The sequence below is a fragment of the Crocodylus porosus genome, unplaced genomic scaffold, assembly GCF_001723895.1.
Source record: "Crocodylus porosus isolate Cpor-Errol unplaced genomic scaffold, CroPor_comp1, whole genome shotgun sequence".
Taxonomy (NCBI): Eukaryota; Metazoa; Chordata; order Crocodylia; family Crocodylidae; genus Crocodylus; species Crocodylus porosus.
Window position 1 is genome coordinate 11,109,387 of NW_017728942.1, and position 15,952 is coordinate 11,125,338.

The 15,952-nt window shown below is 40.1% G+C and overlaps 1 protein-coding gene across 3 annotated transcripts in view; it reads left to right on the forward strand.

Moving 5' to 3' along the window:
* Positions 1-15,952, forward strand: part of ZBTB46 (zinc finger and BTB domain containing 46) — an 83,761-nt gene that overhangs the window by 60,861 nt on the left and 6,948 nt on the right. Inside the window, exons 5-8 of one of the 3 annotated variants that reach the window (XM_019548311.1) lie at positions 1,653-1,825; positions 3,062-3,113; positions 3,198-3,514; positions 12,374-12,408. In XM_019548311.1, the coding sequence (XP_019403856.1) occupies positions 1,653-1,825; positions 3,062-3,113; positions 3,198-3,514; positions 12,374-12,376 (545 nt within the window). In that variant the 3' untranslated portion in view covers positions 12,377-12,408. Of the gene's footprint in view, positions 1-1,652; positions 1,826-3,061; positions 3,114-3,197; positions 5,706-12,373; positions 12,550-15,952 lie in introns of those variants that run through there. The other 2 variants (XM_019548309.1, XM_019548310.1) reach the window with 2 other exon arrangements.

Genomic DNA, 15,952 nt, shown 5'->3' on the forward strand with positions numbered 1-15,952 from the left:
TATTTAATTCTCATTAAATATATTGAATTTCTTGTTCAGTTAGAAGGATGTGTGTTCAGAAGGAAATTACATTTGTGGCGGTGTAAGTTGGATAAAACATCCACCTGTTTTAGAACTGGAGCCATTGACTCATGGATTTCGTATTGTTATTGCCTGTCTTTAGGTTTTCTTGGCACCTTTTGTCCTCTTCCATTCTGCGATTTATTGTTAAGCTGAAACAGTTGGAAAAGAAGTTTAAAATAGTGTTATCATCTTTGGCTATAATAAAAAGACTTTAATATAGGTGATCAAAACAGCAGAGGCAAAACCAAATACAGAGCAAGAGTAGCACTGCTGTTTCATATAGACCAAAAATTGAGAGAGCAGTGGGAGTATGTGATAATACAGGGTTGAAAAACCTGACCTTTTTGGCATCGAATAAAACAATAGATTATTGGGTTGCTTAAAATTTAAGAAGTTTTTCATTTGAATATTTCAATTGCATTCTGATTATGGTGGCATGTGAAATAATGGGCATTTCTGAAATAGGTGTTCATACTATGCAGCTCAACATGTGCAGGTATTTTAACTTGATTATGAAATGACTGACACTTTTACATGACTTGTTTGCTATCTTGCACATAAGTTTGAACTGAATTACTCTGTAATGACAATGAAAAGTCATTAGGACAAAAAATTATTTTAATCATCATCTTGTTTACAGCTTAATCTGTAGTAATATCCTGTTTAAATATAAATATACTTTTGTTCCTGGTTATTTTTCCTACTTTCTTTTAATAAATCCTATGTTTATTTTTGTAGCTGAAGGAGGCAAAAAATTGAATGCGGCTTTTAAGGTTTAATTAACAGCTTTAAACTTAAAGCAATTCATCTTCCATAAAATGTTACTTATACTTACACTTCCACTATTTTTCTAAGTATATTTTTTGCTTACAGTATAAAATGTACCATTTAGCTGCTGTCTCAGAGAGAGCAGAAGTGTACAAATAGTTTGCCTGGCCAATCATTTTTCCCCCTTTAAACTGCAAGTGAGGTTTAGAGAGTGTAACTGTTTTAAGGTTTAATTGTGCAGCCTTGAACAAGTTTCCTTTGCTTCTGTATTCTCATAAATATAAATTAAGGAAAAAACTTTCTCACCTTTGTAAGGCACTTTGTGTTCTTGGAGGAAGTATATATATAAATAAATAACCCTAGGGTATTTAACCCCCCAGGTTAATAGTGAGCTTAAAAGCTTTGACAAAAAAACTTCTAAAAGCAAATTGTATAGATAACTGATGCATCTTCAATGGCAAGCTTAGATGTATATATTTCACGTAGTACTTGTTGAAAGTGGTGTGTTTCGGAGATGTAATAGTTCTGTTATTTACGCTGCCTTATACTTCTTTCTCCCATGTAACTCTTTTTAGTGACCATTTTGCAGCCTTGAGTTGTAACGCTCACCACATGCATCACATACAGACAACTGGCATTCTGGGTGGGGAGGCTAGTTTAAAAAAGGAAAAAAAAAGGCTGGCATCCCTACACTGCTGCATTCCCTCCCACTGAGAGAAGATAAACTGCAAGTGCTCATTCACTGCCTTTTCAGGGCCTTTTTTAAAACCACCAGCTGGTGCTAGTTCACGTGGGTGAGATTCGTTTCCTGTGTTCCTCAGGGCCTGGCACCAACTTGAATCGTTCAAGGGGCGAATTTGATGGCAAAGTGGAAGCACCATCTCCCCTGCTGTCTTCATCACACCTTGCCACTCAGAGCCCCCCTGAGATCTCCTGTTCTGGTGACATTTCACCAGAAACCAGGATAAAAGGAGACGCATCTTCCTCCACTCAGGTAAGAACAAGAGATGATTGCAGTCATTTTTTAAAGTTTAAAGTTATTTGAAACAAATTATCCCTGGCAGGAGAATTTCTGATGAACAATATTTTATACCTGTAGCTGATTCTCACCGATTAGTTGTTTTCAAAATATACTATATTTAAAATTTTGGGTAGGGAGGGGGATATCCAGTTCTGCTGTTGGGCTGGAGAGCTAGCACTTTCCTAACCTTTTCTGCAGCTCCCTTTCCTCCCCCTCTCTCCCTCCTTTTTCCCCCTTACCTCAATGGAACTTTTATCCTGAACAATATTTTTTACAAAAATTGCATGTCTATATTTTTTTATTATAAAACAGTTATTAAGCCATTGTGCTGGAGAGTTCAGATGCAGCATAAATATAGTTGAAAACACAACTATCCAAAATGCACTTTTTCTTTCCCTTGCCCTGAATATGGATATATGGAGGAATGGCTTTATCTAAATATAAAAGTTTCTCATCTTGGGGCTTTCATCTCAAATATTTTTAAGTAAGGAATTTGCCTCGTTAAACAAATGGAGAGAAGCAGAGCCTCTTCCTTTGCAGTCACCTTAGAAAAATTGAATAGTAAGAAAGGTTAATAACTCCTCCACAATCTGACGGACCAGTCCAGGCCATACCATCTGCCAGGCAGTGGCATAGTGGAAATTACTTATGAAAAGCTTTACTCTTATTTATTGGTTTAGAATCAGTAATGCCAGACAGTTTCATGTGAAGGAAACTGAATAGAGGCTGTTTTTGCTTGAGATGAGTGTTTCTCTGTGGAAAGCAGAAATAGCAGTAAAGGGGTAAGGGCACAGTCTTCAATTTTACTGTTTACAGTCAGGTACACACAGTCCTGTGTTGGCTTCTAAATAAAAGCAGAAATGTTTCATCCCCAAGGTTAAATGGGGCCTACAGGTTCTCAGCAACACTAAACATTTATTTGAGCCACTTTTATAACAGGCATTTTCATTTGATAGCCTATCCATGAGCTTTAGGGCCCTGTCTTTATGCACCCAAACTCTTGATGTAAGTAAGTAAATGTTGTCCGGAGTGGAAGCTTTGTAGAAAAGGAAATACTTGTTGCAAAACATAATGTTGGGTTTCCATTAGACAAGTAGTGGGGGGGATGGAGGAGGGTTGACAGGTGAGTGAATTGGAAATATAGATATTAGCATATAGAAGCATTGTTGTATACATTCATTTTAACTTAATTGCGCTGTTCATTTGCAGGTCACCTGTGATGGATTCTTAGCATTTTGGCAGTTTGGCAGCTCTGACACAGGTAAATAGAGAGGTCAATATCATTTAAAAATAGGTGTAATCTTGTATTAGAAGTCATTGATTTGTGTATGTGTTTCTGTTTTAGAGAGAAACACCTCAAGATCTGAAGATGCGGTTTTAGTTAATGAAGGCCTGTTCTGGGACTCTGGACTGACTTGTGGTTTCTGCTGGAGAGCTTTTGAGTGTGCTGAAGAGCTAGAGGAGCACATCCATGAGCACGCTTTATCTGTGATACTGCCTTTTGATTTCATTGACTGTTCTAGACCGATAGTCACTGAATTTGCTGATCATATCCCCCATGGTCAGTTTGCCCGCTTCCAGTGCTCTAAGTGTCCTGCAAGCTTCACACTGAAGTCCAACATGGATCGGCATGAAAAGACAATCCACTTCAACTGCAAGAAGGTGCAGTGTCCGAACTGTTTAAAAATGTTTCGAGACAAGACTGACTTAAACCGGCACCTTACATCTGTGCACTCAAATGAACATACTTTTGTGTGTCTCTTTTGTGGCAAGGGCTTTGGTACACAAAAAAACCTCACTACTCATATGAAAATGTGCTATCTGGGCTCCACCCACCCAACAGTAGAAGAATTTCTAGATGATATGGATCAAAATGAGGAATCTGAAAATGTTTAGTAAAGCTACAGTTACAAACATTTCTAAAACACCATGAGGGATGCCTGGTTTAGGCAATTATTTCTTTTAAATTACATAAGCTGGGAACAGTAGACTGCTGTACTATTACTTGCAGCCAACATGGTTACCGTTGGGTGGACTGTAATGACACAGTAAATTCCAAGTGGTGGGCAGATTGGTCATGAGCTCTTTCCATTGCAGATGTCACAAATCTAAAATGTCTAATTACAGCCGACGTGCGATTTTGTGTAAGAATATTTTGGATAGTAGATTGGTGTTTTGGTTCGCTTGTAGCTGCAATACTACTAAGCTGTAGTATTCACCTGCATGAATACTGTAGCTTTTCATCAGTAAATCTGAGTGCTTTACAAAAGAGATCAGTGTCATAGTTCCCATCTGTCAAGTGTGGACAAGCTTACCCAAAGGTCACCGGCAGAACCTAGGTCTCCTGATTCCTGGTCCATTTGGCTATCCATTCCTTTTGTTTCTTCCATCTCAGGGTTAAGAGCTATGAAAACACTTTACTGCCCAGTACCATAAGTTATTTATGGGGCCAAGATTTCTGAAGAAACTCTGTAGTTAAGAGAACATATTTAGGTTGTACCAATTACCTGTATGCTGCTGTGCTTCCTGGAGTTTTTAGAGAGATATACATATATATGGATAAAATGTTGCTTGCAGGAGGGTAGGTTCTTTAAGTCTTTTGATCTTATTGGTTTGTTTTATAATTGTAATGGAGTTGGCTACATTGAATGCATGTTAAAATAGATCCTGTTGTATTTAAAATAGCTTATAAGCTATAGTGGAGTTTGACAGTTGGATGCTACTGGAAAATTGAAGACTTATTGTAGCACCCATTTATTACTTTGGCTCAGTTTTTTGAGAGCTGTGAACTGCTTTCTTTTTCTTGACTGGCAGCTTGCTGTTTGTTTGCCTACAAACAGAGCGAAGCTAAATGAACAATTATGATAGTTCAGAGCTCAGTAAAACTGCTTTTCAAATGGTCTTTGCAGAATATGCAAGTTGTTAGCAGCTTAGTTTGGTGCTGAGATGTTACACCCTAGGATGCTTTCTTTGTGTGTTGGTTCTTCTGTCATGTCAAAAGAACTTAGGAAGCCATGGCCACCCTTTAGGAATGGTGATTCTGTGACTTGCTCCAGGTGGGGGAAAAAACACAGTAGGGAAATGCTTATTGTTTCACATACAGCATTAGAGCCCTATCAAAGTTTTTGGTTCATTTTATTTTAAAATGAAGTGGACGATTTATTTTCATAAGAAATTCTCCACCCTGTGTCTCCAGGAGTGGGGCAGGCAGTGGAGAATTCCTTGGGAAAAGGAGCTGTCCCCTTGGGAAAGCTGCAGAGGTGGCCCCACCACCCCTTGTATAGACTGCCCCCATCCCCATGTTGTGAACTGTCAGGGCACATTCTGGAGCAAAGTTCCCCCACGCCCAATCGCCTGCTGGTTTCAATTAGAGCCACAGCTCTTAAATTGAGCCAGGACAGGATGGCTCTAGATCAGGAAGCCAACTGGGTTGACAGCCCCCCAGGCTTCCACCCACACTGCATCTGAGCAAACTACCGATCCATTTGACAGTCTGTTCCTGTATAATCATATGCACATTTTAAGTGAAATGGCAGCAAAGCCATATTAAACTCTTTGGTCCCTATAATTTCTTCCCCATTATTGATTACTGAATACTTCTATTTTATAATCAAGTTGATTCTCCTCTTACTGACCTGGCTGAGCTACTGTTTTTTGATTTTCATTTTTTGTTTTTGTTTTTGTTTTTTTTTTGCTACTCTGTGAAAGTGACTAGGTAGTATTCTTGCTAGACATACTAGTCCTTCCTGTCAAAGAACTCAGCTGCATTAATTCACCATACTAATCAATTCTACCTTCAGTTTCCAAACTAATTTTTTATTAGAAAGGTTAAGTAGGTGTCATCCCCTCCTCCCAGCCCTGGCTCTATCTTCAGAATGGGAATGGCGGAGGAAGCGGAGGGCGGTTTTTGTTTTTGTTTGTTTTTTTTTTTTCAAGAATGAGCCAATAAACTAAAAATGCCCATAGCTTTAGGCAAGAGGCAAGGACCAGCGGGTACGATGTAATAGATGTTTACATAAGTGCAATACAGCACTCTTGAACCAATCTTTGCACTTTCCAGTATTGGGGTTGGGGGAAATATGATGTGAACTATTAGTTTTACCATGTAATAACTGCTATTTTGAGCCTAAAATATCAAGTGAAGGCCAGTGTGTAAAATAAATGAATAAAAATTGTGTCCCTTTTTTCAGATGGAGAAGGGGCTGAGAAATAAACTGTTACCAAAGAGAAAATTTTAAAAATAAACCATGAAAAATTACTTTAGTGAAGTATGTGAGATTACTTGAGATTATGCCAAAGGTTGTTTCTGGGTTTTTGGGGGTTGTTTGGTTTTTTGTGTTTTGTTTTGTTTTGGGTTTTTTTGGGGGGGGGTGTCAGCATTGGTGGATCTATTTTCTAAAGTGTAAGTTTCATATAACTGTATTTGTAAAATGATACATTTATGCAGGTTTTTAAGTGCAGCAAATATTTGTAACAAATTCTATTTCTTGTTACTCATTTCTTGTAAAGATTTAGTTTGTACTTATTTATCTATGTCGCCATAAGTAATGATCCAGTCAGGGTCCAATTTCTAGGTTGCAGATGCTGCTATTCTTGAGCTTTGTAATGTTTTTAACATGAACTTCTTTATTTGGGTCAGATATTTCATATGTTTTACCTTTGTTTAGGTGAAAAATAATATGTTTCTATACCAAAGCTGGTATGTTGTTCACAAAATATGTGCCTGTAGGCATATATTCTTAACACACAATACTGTGAAATATGAATTCAAACGGCGTAATATAGTTTTTGTAACAGTGATTTTATTTTTTCAAGAGTTTATAGATGGAGAAATAAAATACATAGTTATTTGGCAAAAATATTTAGTTTTAATAAAACTATAATTACAAAAAAAAAACACAATTAAAAAATGTCCAGTCTCTTTCAAGTTGATTTTTTTGGGGGGGGTAGGAATTCTTGTCTGGGAAGTTGAATCTTACCTGCATCAAAGTTCACTATCAACAAGCAAAGCAGTAAATGTGAGGAACATAGTGGACACTGCATACCTTGTTAGAAACAGATTTTTCATCTGTATTTAATGTTGAGGCTTTCATATCTTTCAGTTGATAAACAGATGGCTGTAAATGGTTCAATATAATGTTAACCCTTTGTTTAAAATGTGGGCCTGGTTTTTATACTGTTTAGATGTGCAAGTATGGTTTAAATATGCAAATGCATCTTTTTTTTTTAAATCAAGTTGCTGTGATTGATCACTTGAAGTGTGATAGGAGCATATACAGGGTGTCTAATTAGCTATTTGTGCATGGTAATGCCTGAATAATTGCTGTAGTCATGTACCTGAAGTCTGAAATTTGCATTTTGTGCACTTGCAGAAACATACACTGCCTTTCTACAACCTTAATCCATGCAGGGGTTTTAGGTAATAAACGGGTGGAAGATCTCTAAGGTGCCCCATGATGTAGGAAAGAATGTATTCATTAAGGGGCATTCTTGCCTTTTGAATAAATACTGCAGGCATTTATTTGCTGTGTACTTCTGTGGCATTTATCACAAGTGGAAAGTAATCAAATCTAACGTCCTGAATAATTTCAACTCTGATAACAAAATTCTGTCTACCTTAACCTCTCTAGTTCAAGCAGATGCATTTTTTTTTTTTTTTTTTGGTTTCTGCACTAAACAGGTATATGGACCCATCAGTCTGTTTCGCATCGTCTTCTCTTCTGAATAACTCCAATACTTGCTGTAGATCTGTTTCCCAAACAGCAATGCAAAACAAATTCCTTTGTTGTTGTTCTTACAGTTTTGAATAGCAGCAGTGTTTCTAACCTTAGGCTTGTTTAGTTTTGATGCTACTTGGGCATGCAGTGAGCATTCGCAAAGGTGAGAAGATCCTTCAAGCCTGTGCATTTTATTTATGCTTATTGAAACAGTCAATTGATATAATTACTTTTTTGTGAGACAGTGGAGAAGACAAATTAACATGCTATACTAGGTATGCATAACTTATTTCAACTGGATTGGTCCTTTGTAGTTGTATATGAATATTTCCTGTTCACAAAACCGCTGATCCAAACACCTGGTCCGCTGCATCTTTAAAAGGGTTTGCAGCCTAGTATTATGACCTCTAGAAAAATTTATATATTTTTTTTTATTTTCCTATAACCACTTGTAAAAGAATCCTTAGACCTGGAACCTGCTACCCGAGGAAGGTGCCCATTAGGTTACAATTTATGTAGCATGTCCAAATTGTTGAATAGAAGTGAAAATAGCCTTGGAAGTGAAGGAGAGAGGGCTGAAATAATCCCTCTTGACCTCACCTGATCTGCTTATAGCTTGCCTGCTTTGTCTAGACTCTGTAGTAATTGGTTTATGGTGATCCTAGGGAGTACAAATGTTTTGCTTGTATAACCCGTTGTTAGTGGCCAAGCAGTTGCAGGCTAAATTTTTTGTTCTCTTCTAAATGGTGATAGATTCTCACAAATAGCTTTGTCTGTCACCATATTCAGATTTTTCCGAAGTCTGCTCTAGAAAAGAGAGTGGGCAGTTTGAATTTGGTTATGTCGACTGGAAATGTGTCAGAACCTGAACAGAAGTTGCAGACAAAATATTTTTCATATGCTTCCAAGTTTTTCTGAGCATGGTGACAAAATAAAAGAGAGTGCCTTTTCACACTGCAGTCATTTCTGAAATGCTTTGCAAGTCGAGTTAAATACAGGTAGCACAATATGTATGCAGGCAAGCTGAGTTACTATTATGTTATCAACAATAAGCCTGCATAAAGCAGTGGATGTTAGAACATGCCTTGTTGAAGAATGAATGGCACCTGGAAAGTTGGGTGTTTTAAAGTGTCTCTTACTTATTTTGCACTTCTTGCCTCAAAGGTTTGCAAAGAAGTGAGAGTAAAAGAGATATTGTGTGCGTGTGTGTAATGATTTTAAACTAGCCTTCTAAAATTGTACTTTTATGGAACAAGCAAGTGTCTCTAGTGGGCGAATAAAATATTCTTGGCTTTCACTATTGCTATGATCACTCTTGTCATTGTGGCATAGGTGAGTGGGTAGATTTTTTTGGGTCTGGACTGGAAAATGTTGATGAGAGTTGGGCCTGGGCTGGAAAATTTTGATGCTTTGAACAGTTCTGGGGTCGAACAAAGCAGCTGTTAAACAGCACAAGGCAACAATTTAGGACAAGTGGAGAATATGCTTTCAAGTTGCAGCAAAGGAAGCTTAGGTTAGACGTTGGTAAAATCTTTCTCACTAGGAGGGTAGTAAAGCACTGGAACAGACTATCCAGAGAGGTGGTTGGGATCCCCATCCTTGAAGGTGTTTAATATCCAGATAGACAAAGCCTTGGCTGGGGTGATGTAGTTGGGGCTGATCCTGCTTTGAGCAGGGGGTTGCACTAGATGTGACCTCCTGAGCTCCCTTTCCACCGTTGTTTTCTATGATTGTATGAATGCTAGTACATCTAACTGGTATTATTGGTTGAGGGAATTAAAGGTCAATCGAAAACAACTGCCCATTTTGCTGAAGTGGACACCCTTCTACGCATCTTTGTCTGTAAGTGGTCAGACCTTAGGCTAGCCAGAGTACATTTTGCGTCAAGATGATTTTCAAGTTTTCAACATTGGATTTTTTTTGTCCCGTAGTGCAACAAAAGCAGGGCTCCTAGAACATTTTCACAAAGTTGACTTTTGTCTGAACAGTTTTGTTTTGAAGAAAAAGGTGGGTTTTCTTTATTTGGTGTGTTTCTCATTAGAAGTGACCTTTGATACCTTTGTATCAAAACAGGTCTCTCTCCAAAATGTTTAGCTTTCATCATCAGAATGTTTAGTCAAAAAAATGTCATGCCAGCTACAGTCAGGACCACTTTTGTGTATCATTTTAAAAGTGGTACATGTGGGAGCATATAGCACCCCATAGCACAATACTAGGGTATTTTCACTCAGGAGACTTAGAAGGTAGAGTAGTGCTCGGTTAGTCATTCATTACCACTTCTTACAGAACTCTGTATTTAACTTTGTCTCCCATCCAGGTATTGAACAGATATGATTTTTAGCTGGCTTTTAGCATCTGATGAAATAGTTTATGTATTTCTCAGCCTTAAGTGCCAGGAGCTCTTCAACTCCTACCTAAGCTGGCAACAAAGGTTAGAAAGGAGTGTGAAACAGCCCATTACAGGATATCATTTCTAACAGGAGTTCTTACTTTAATCCTATAGTGCATTGTAAGTAACACTGAGTTGTTGCCTTGCTGCTTATGGTTTTATTTGAACCTACAACTTTCAGACCTAGCAGCAAAAGTGCTTCCCACGAGCAGCTTCTACATGTAAAGGTGACACTAATGTATTAAGATAGGCAGCAAGTATGCAGTAAATGGCCCTGTTATAACCTTACTGTGCATACTTTTAAAAATAGAGAAGAAAATTGCATTTTTTTATTTAATTGAAGTTGATGGAATGTCAAGACATATCTTTATTTGGGATTACACAGCAGGCAGTGGTTGGTTGGCTGGATGTAAAATATGTGGAACTTTCCCTATTTTTCAAGGCTTCCTTTCTGAAATACGGGGAGGAAAAAAGTACAGTGTGTGTAATCCATATGCTTTGAAATAAGTTACTTGCTGGCAGTCTCCTGCACCTGGTTGGGATTCTAGTCTGAAAAGTTGGAAAGAAACAGATGTGCGGTTCCACGTAGAATGGCAATCGAACTCGGTTCCTTTCACGTACCGGTACCAAGAACCAATATTCTCCCAACTAACTTATCCCCATATATGTATGGGCTCCTCCTGCATCTTCACACCAAATGTTCAGGTACATTTGCACAATTAATTACAGTCCCTTTCCCATGGCTTGCTTTATCTTGTATGGCAAAATACAGTGCAAGTGAAAGTTAAAAAAAACCCGGACACCAAAGCAAACTGGTGACACTGAATGTATCCAGGGAGCCTGCCTAATGAGTAGAAAACTGTGAGCTTTAAATATTTGTTTTTGGGGGTACAGCTGCACTCCCAGGGCATGATCTTGTAACATGCTGAAAGCCCTTGCTTTCACTTCACTAGCGGGGTCTTTGCTGAACACAGAGTTATTTGAGTTACCAGGTATTTGTGTAGTCAAGTGCTCACTGGTATAGGCACTGAATTTCCTTTGCTGCTTTCACTCTCCTACCTGCCCTGCTTTATCTAAAAAAAACCATAAAAATTTTGCCAGACATCTAGAAGTATCAGATCTTTAACCACATTTTGATTAAATGACAACTATATTTCTGATTCAGAATTCAGTTCCTCAGCACTGTTAAAATCCTGCTTTGGGTGAGGATGAGTCAATGGGTGATGATTAACATGCAATAATGTCAAATGAGAGGATTTTTAGAGGACGGATTTAAAAAAAAAACACGTGCACACAGACAGTTGCTTTCAAATATATGGTGGGTGGATTTCACTGGGGGAATATCCAAGTTTGTGTTTTCACCTGCCTTGTTTTGCATGTTCCACTTTCATTTTTGTTTGGAGGAGGAAACATCAACACAGCTGTTATGTGCATTCTTGTGGCAAATTAGACCCTTGGGCTGTCAGTGCTGTATGCATCCCTGGAGTCCAGTTTGAGTGCACTCTAGCAGGATGACAAGAGGAGAGCTATTGACAGCCCAGGAATATCTTCTGAAAAAGTCATCCTCTGTCAGTTCAGCAAAATGTGGTTATTTATTTATTTTGAATTCTATGAAAATTATACAATTGGGGCTGTGAAGAAGTTTTAAGAGGCTTGAGTTTTAATTCAGCATTTTGTTTCTCACTGTCATTCGTTCTGCTTGCAGTGCCAGTAACAGTAATTGAGATGGTTACCGTGAAATGCTTGCGTACAGAATGCCATATTTGTTCAAGATGCATCTTGGTCTTTTTGAACGTTAATGGGAATACGAACATGGTACATAGTGTAACACCAGCTGCATTTATTTCACTGGTTAGTTTTATTTGGGGCTTGAAAGAGAAGTTCAGCATGCAGCTGTCACTGTCACGTTTCTGCCACTTGGTTCACAGGTAGTTATTTTTGACTTGACTCTTCACATGGAGGTTTCAGGACATTGTCACTAATGAGAGCCGTGCTTGAATTTCAGGTGGGCCAGCTCATTCCTGATAACTCAGCCTTATGGCTAAAGATCATCTCATTTTGTTGTACACTTTAACAGACACAGAAGAAATGAGTTCCTTCTTCAACTTCTGCTAAATATTGGACAGTCTTGTGCACTACCTTATGTAAAGGTTTCTCTGATGAAGATGCTTGAAATCCCCAGCTGTGTCGACACAGTATTAAGTATCCTGGTTAAGGCAGGCTACTTAATAAAACAGACATTAGGAAGATAGCGCAGCATAATTGAACGTGTTTCATGTTTTCCTTATGCAGGGGTTTAAACAGCAGGAATGTGCTTTCTAGCAAAAACATCCTGGTAATGAAGATTAAACAACAAAACGGGCTATTTGAAGTGCTGTGAGTTGTAACCTGCTTGCTCTGGTTGCTCTTTTACAGTAAACGAATTCACAGTGATCAGAAAGAAATTCAAGTGCCCGTACTGCAGTTTCTCTGCCATGCACCAGTGTATCCTGAAGAGACACATGCGATCCCACACAGGGGAGAGACCCTATCCTTGTGAAATCTGTGGGAAAAAATTCACACGCCGGGAGCACATGAAACGGCACACCTTGGTAAGTAGGTGTCTTTGAAGTCGCTGAAGCGAGTGGTGGTTGGGAAACAGAGATGGTTTGTTCAGATTAGGGATAATAAGAGCTTCACCTGGCTTAGATTTAGGTTTTGTTCTCCCCTCTGGGGCTCCTCTGAGCCTCTTTATGGAGCTCTGAAGACTTCTCTGTGCTTTTCCCTCACCCTTCAAAGGCCCAGTGTTTTGCTGACTGTTCACCCAGAGCTAATCAACACCTGCTCAGCCAGAGGGTTCCCGAAGAGCTACTGGAAGTAGTCTGCACTTCCTGCTTAGTGCTCCTAGCCGCAAGGTGAGGGCTTGAGCTAGAATCTCTCACTCCAAGCCTCCTGTCTTCATGTAGCATACCATTTCTTCCTAATGCAGTGCAGACTGCCGCGGAGAACGCCTGAAACCAGTGTAAAGCAACAAAGCCTTTGCTTCTTTCAGTTCCTTGATCTTTTACTAAGGATTAAAGGGACTATGTTACCTTATTTAGCCCATTTTTTGGTTTAAAAATAGCTATTAAAGGCTCTTGACTCCGAAGTTCAGTAGAAATATTTCTGTCTCTAGTGCAAGTGTTTAAATAAGTAATGTCGTCCCTGCAAGCTTTGCAGGCCACGTTGCTCCAATGTGCTAGCACTGCTGGGACCCACAGTTTTGGCAGGCGTGCCACAAATTAGCTCAGTACCCTCCCTGAGGGCCACTCCCACCCCCTTCCCCTGCCCCATCTGCTGCTCTACTTTCTGCTCTGTTTCCTATCTGCCATTGAGATGCCTGCCCCATGCCCAGTCTACTGCCTGTCGCACAGAGGCTGCCCACACCACTTGGGGCACTGATGTCCCAGGTTGGTCACCCCTGTGCCAGCAGATAAGAAATTGGAATTGGAAAGATGCACAAAGATATCCCTGACAGATGTTGGGGGGTTTTGTTACTGTCCAGCTAAAGAGAAGTGCTGAATTTTGCAACAGCCCCAGTTCTAGTATTGAGGTAAGGACGTTATTTTTCAAAGAACATTTAAAACTTTTTGTTACTACTGCCCTGCACATGTGACTTGTTTTGTCTCCTCTTGCCTTCTGAAACCACATTCAGTTCCCATTTCTGGGAAGAATGATGATATCGTCAGCTGGTAGCCAGTTGTCTGCCTGCAACAGATGCCAGTGTAATGGCATAGCTTGCCAAATGGTGGTGTACACACAGGGTGGGCAGTTAGCCCGTACCACTTAAACCAGAATGATCAAGGGGCTTATGTTATCAGTTGCTATGGTATTCAGAGCCTCGCCATCTTTTCCTTCCTTCCATGAGTATTTGTCCATTCGGATGAGTGCCCAGCCATCTGGTCTGGGGACTGACTGCTCCCTGAGATGTCCCTTTATTATTTCCTTTGGGTGTTAGTCTTCTGGTGTTCAGTAGGCACATCCAAACAGTATGGTTAGTCTCCCTGCAGACACAAAGGTTTTTAGGCCTGTTGTTAGTTCTGCAGTTATAGACACCTTGTCTTGCCAGCTGCTTCCCTGGGTCTTTTTCGTTCTGGGAACAATTGATTTCTATTAGGATTTGGTGCTGTTGCAGCCAAGACAGCTTCCCTCCCCCCCCCTTGAAATCTTGGTAACAAATACAATAGAAATGGGGTCTTCTAATACAAAGGGGAAATTTGGTGCTTTTTTGATCCTTCAAAAAAGGTAAAGAGAGTGTGTTTCTGTCTTCTATAAAGTATTTTATGGATTAGGGGGGAAAGTCCAGTAACACAGAGCACTTTGAGAATCCTGCCTACGCTATCTGTGTTAGATGAGAAAGTAAAAAACACGATCATTTTTGTTTGAAACATGGTTCATTTCTGAGGCCTATGTTTCTATTTCGATCCAAAATTGTTCCTTTGGCATGAGGGGTTTCTTCTGTCTTCTGATGCCACATCCCAGTTCTGATTCTTGAAAACCCTGTTAGCAACCCACTTCAGCTGACCCCAGTGGGTTGGACAGAGACTTTGAGAACCTTCTCTAGCCTGGGTCTGTTGCCCAGCTGTTTTCAGAAAGTTAATGCTCCACCTAGGTGTAGTAAAAAGCACAGCGGTGTTGTAGTTTGAAGTGGCTTTTGAGAACCCAGCTTGATAGACATTTGAGAACAGGGATAGCTCGTAGTGAGAGCGCCATCAGAGTGTACTGGCTTTGAACTTGCTCAGTTGGTGCTGACCAAATCGGAAGCTTTGACTTTATTGGTAAATATTGAAAAGATGAAGCCGATCAATTTTCCCTGCCACTCATCTATGCAGCCAGGAAGAAAACTGAATATTGCTGTTGTAGAGGACCCAGGTGTAAAGGTATCAAGGTAGCTTACACTTGGGGACAAAGGAATCGCTGCGTCTCAGTTCCTATGTTTAGGTATGGTATGTTTAGCCCCCTCAGAGGGTCTAAAAACTTTGGGCTTTTTCCCCACACACTGATAAGCCCAAATGCCTGTGAAAATGAGGTACAGCCAGCAGCATGGAACAAGGAAAGAGTCCATGGGCCTTGGTTGGCTTTTTCTAAAGGGATTGTCATGCAAAGAGCCGTCTTCCTGCCCCTGCCTACTCGCCTTTGGGCCACCTCTACCCGCTTTAAGTGAACCATGTAAGAGGAAAAGCAGGATAGCCCTATTCCTTTTCCCTAGGAGTCCGTGTCATCCCCGCATGCTATCTGGTGACTCCGCTGCCCAGTTTCTAACTTGCTTCACTTTCTTCTTTACTTACCTGTTGCTCAGGCTGTTGGGATTTTTTTTCCTTTGCTGTTTTGCTTTTCTCCCTTCCCCATCTCCTTGCTGACTGGCAGGTTTGACGCTGCTTCTGATGGAAGTGTCTGTTGCTTGCTCTTGTATAGCCAAGCACCTGTTCTCACAACTGAGCTGTGTCCTGTGAAAGGCATCACACACGGGTGGGGCCAAATAGCTGCTTCCTGTGCTTATCGCTGCTTGTGCGTGAGCAGCACATCCATGGCCAGTTTAACAAGGGACCTTAACAGAGCCAGGAAGGCTGTATGCTACTTTTTCCCATATTGGCATGTTTATCAGAAGTGCCCCACTACTTATCTCATCCATTGCACCCCTTAGCTGGTGCCTTGCCCATGGAAAAACATGCACGTGTCACGATTATTGCTACAGGAAATAACCAAAGTCTGCTCAAACAGCCTGACCCTAAGGCCAGGAATGTTCCCTTTGTACTCCACTGGAGAAATGGCAATCAGTATGAAACTTGAGAGCCCTTCAAGGATAGAGTTTTTGGCTGCTACAAAATTAATGTGGGAAAGCGGACCTCTGGATCCGACAGGAACAAGAGAAAGTTGTCATTGAGCCTGTCTTTGCACCCTCACAATCTCTTTCTGGTGAGATGGGGATCAGAATTGCTTGGGGATTCCCTTTTCTTGGAGCTGGGATGGGGAATG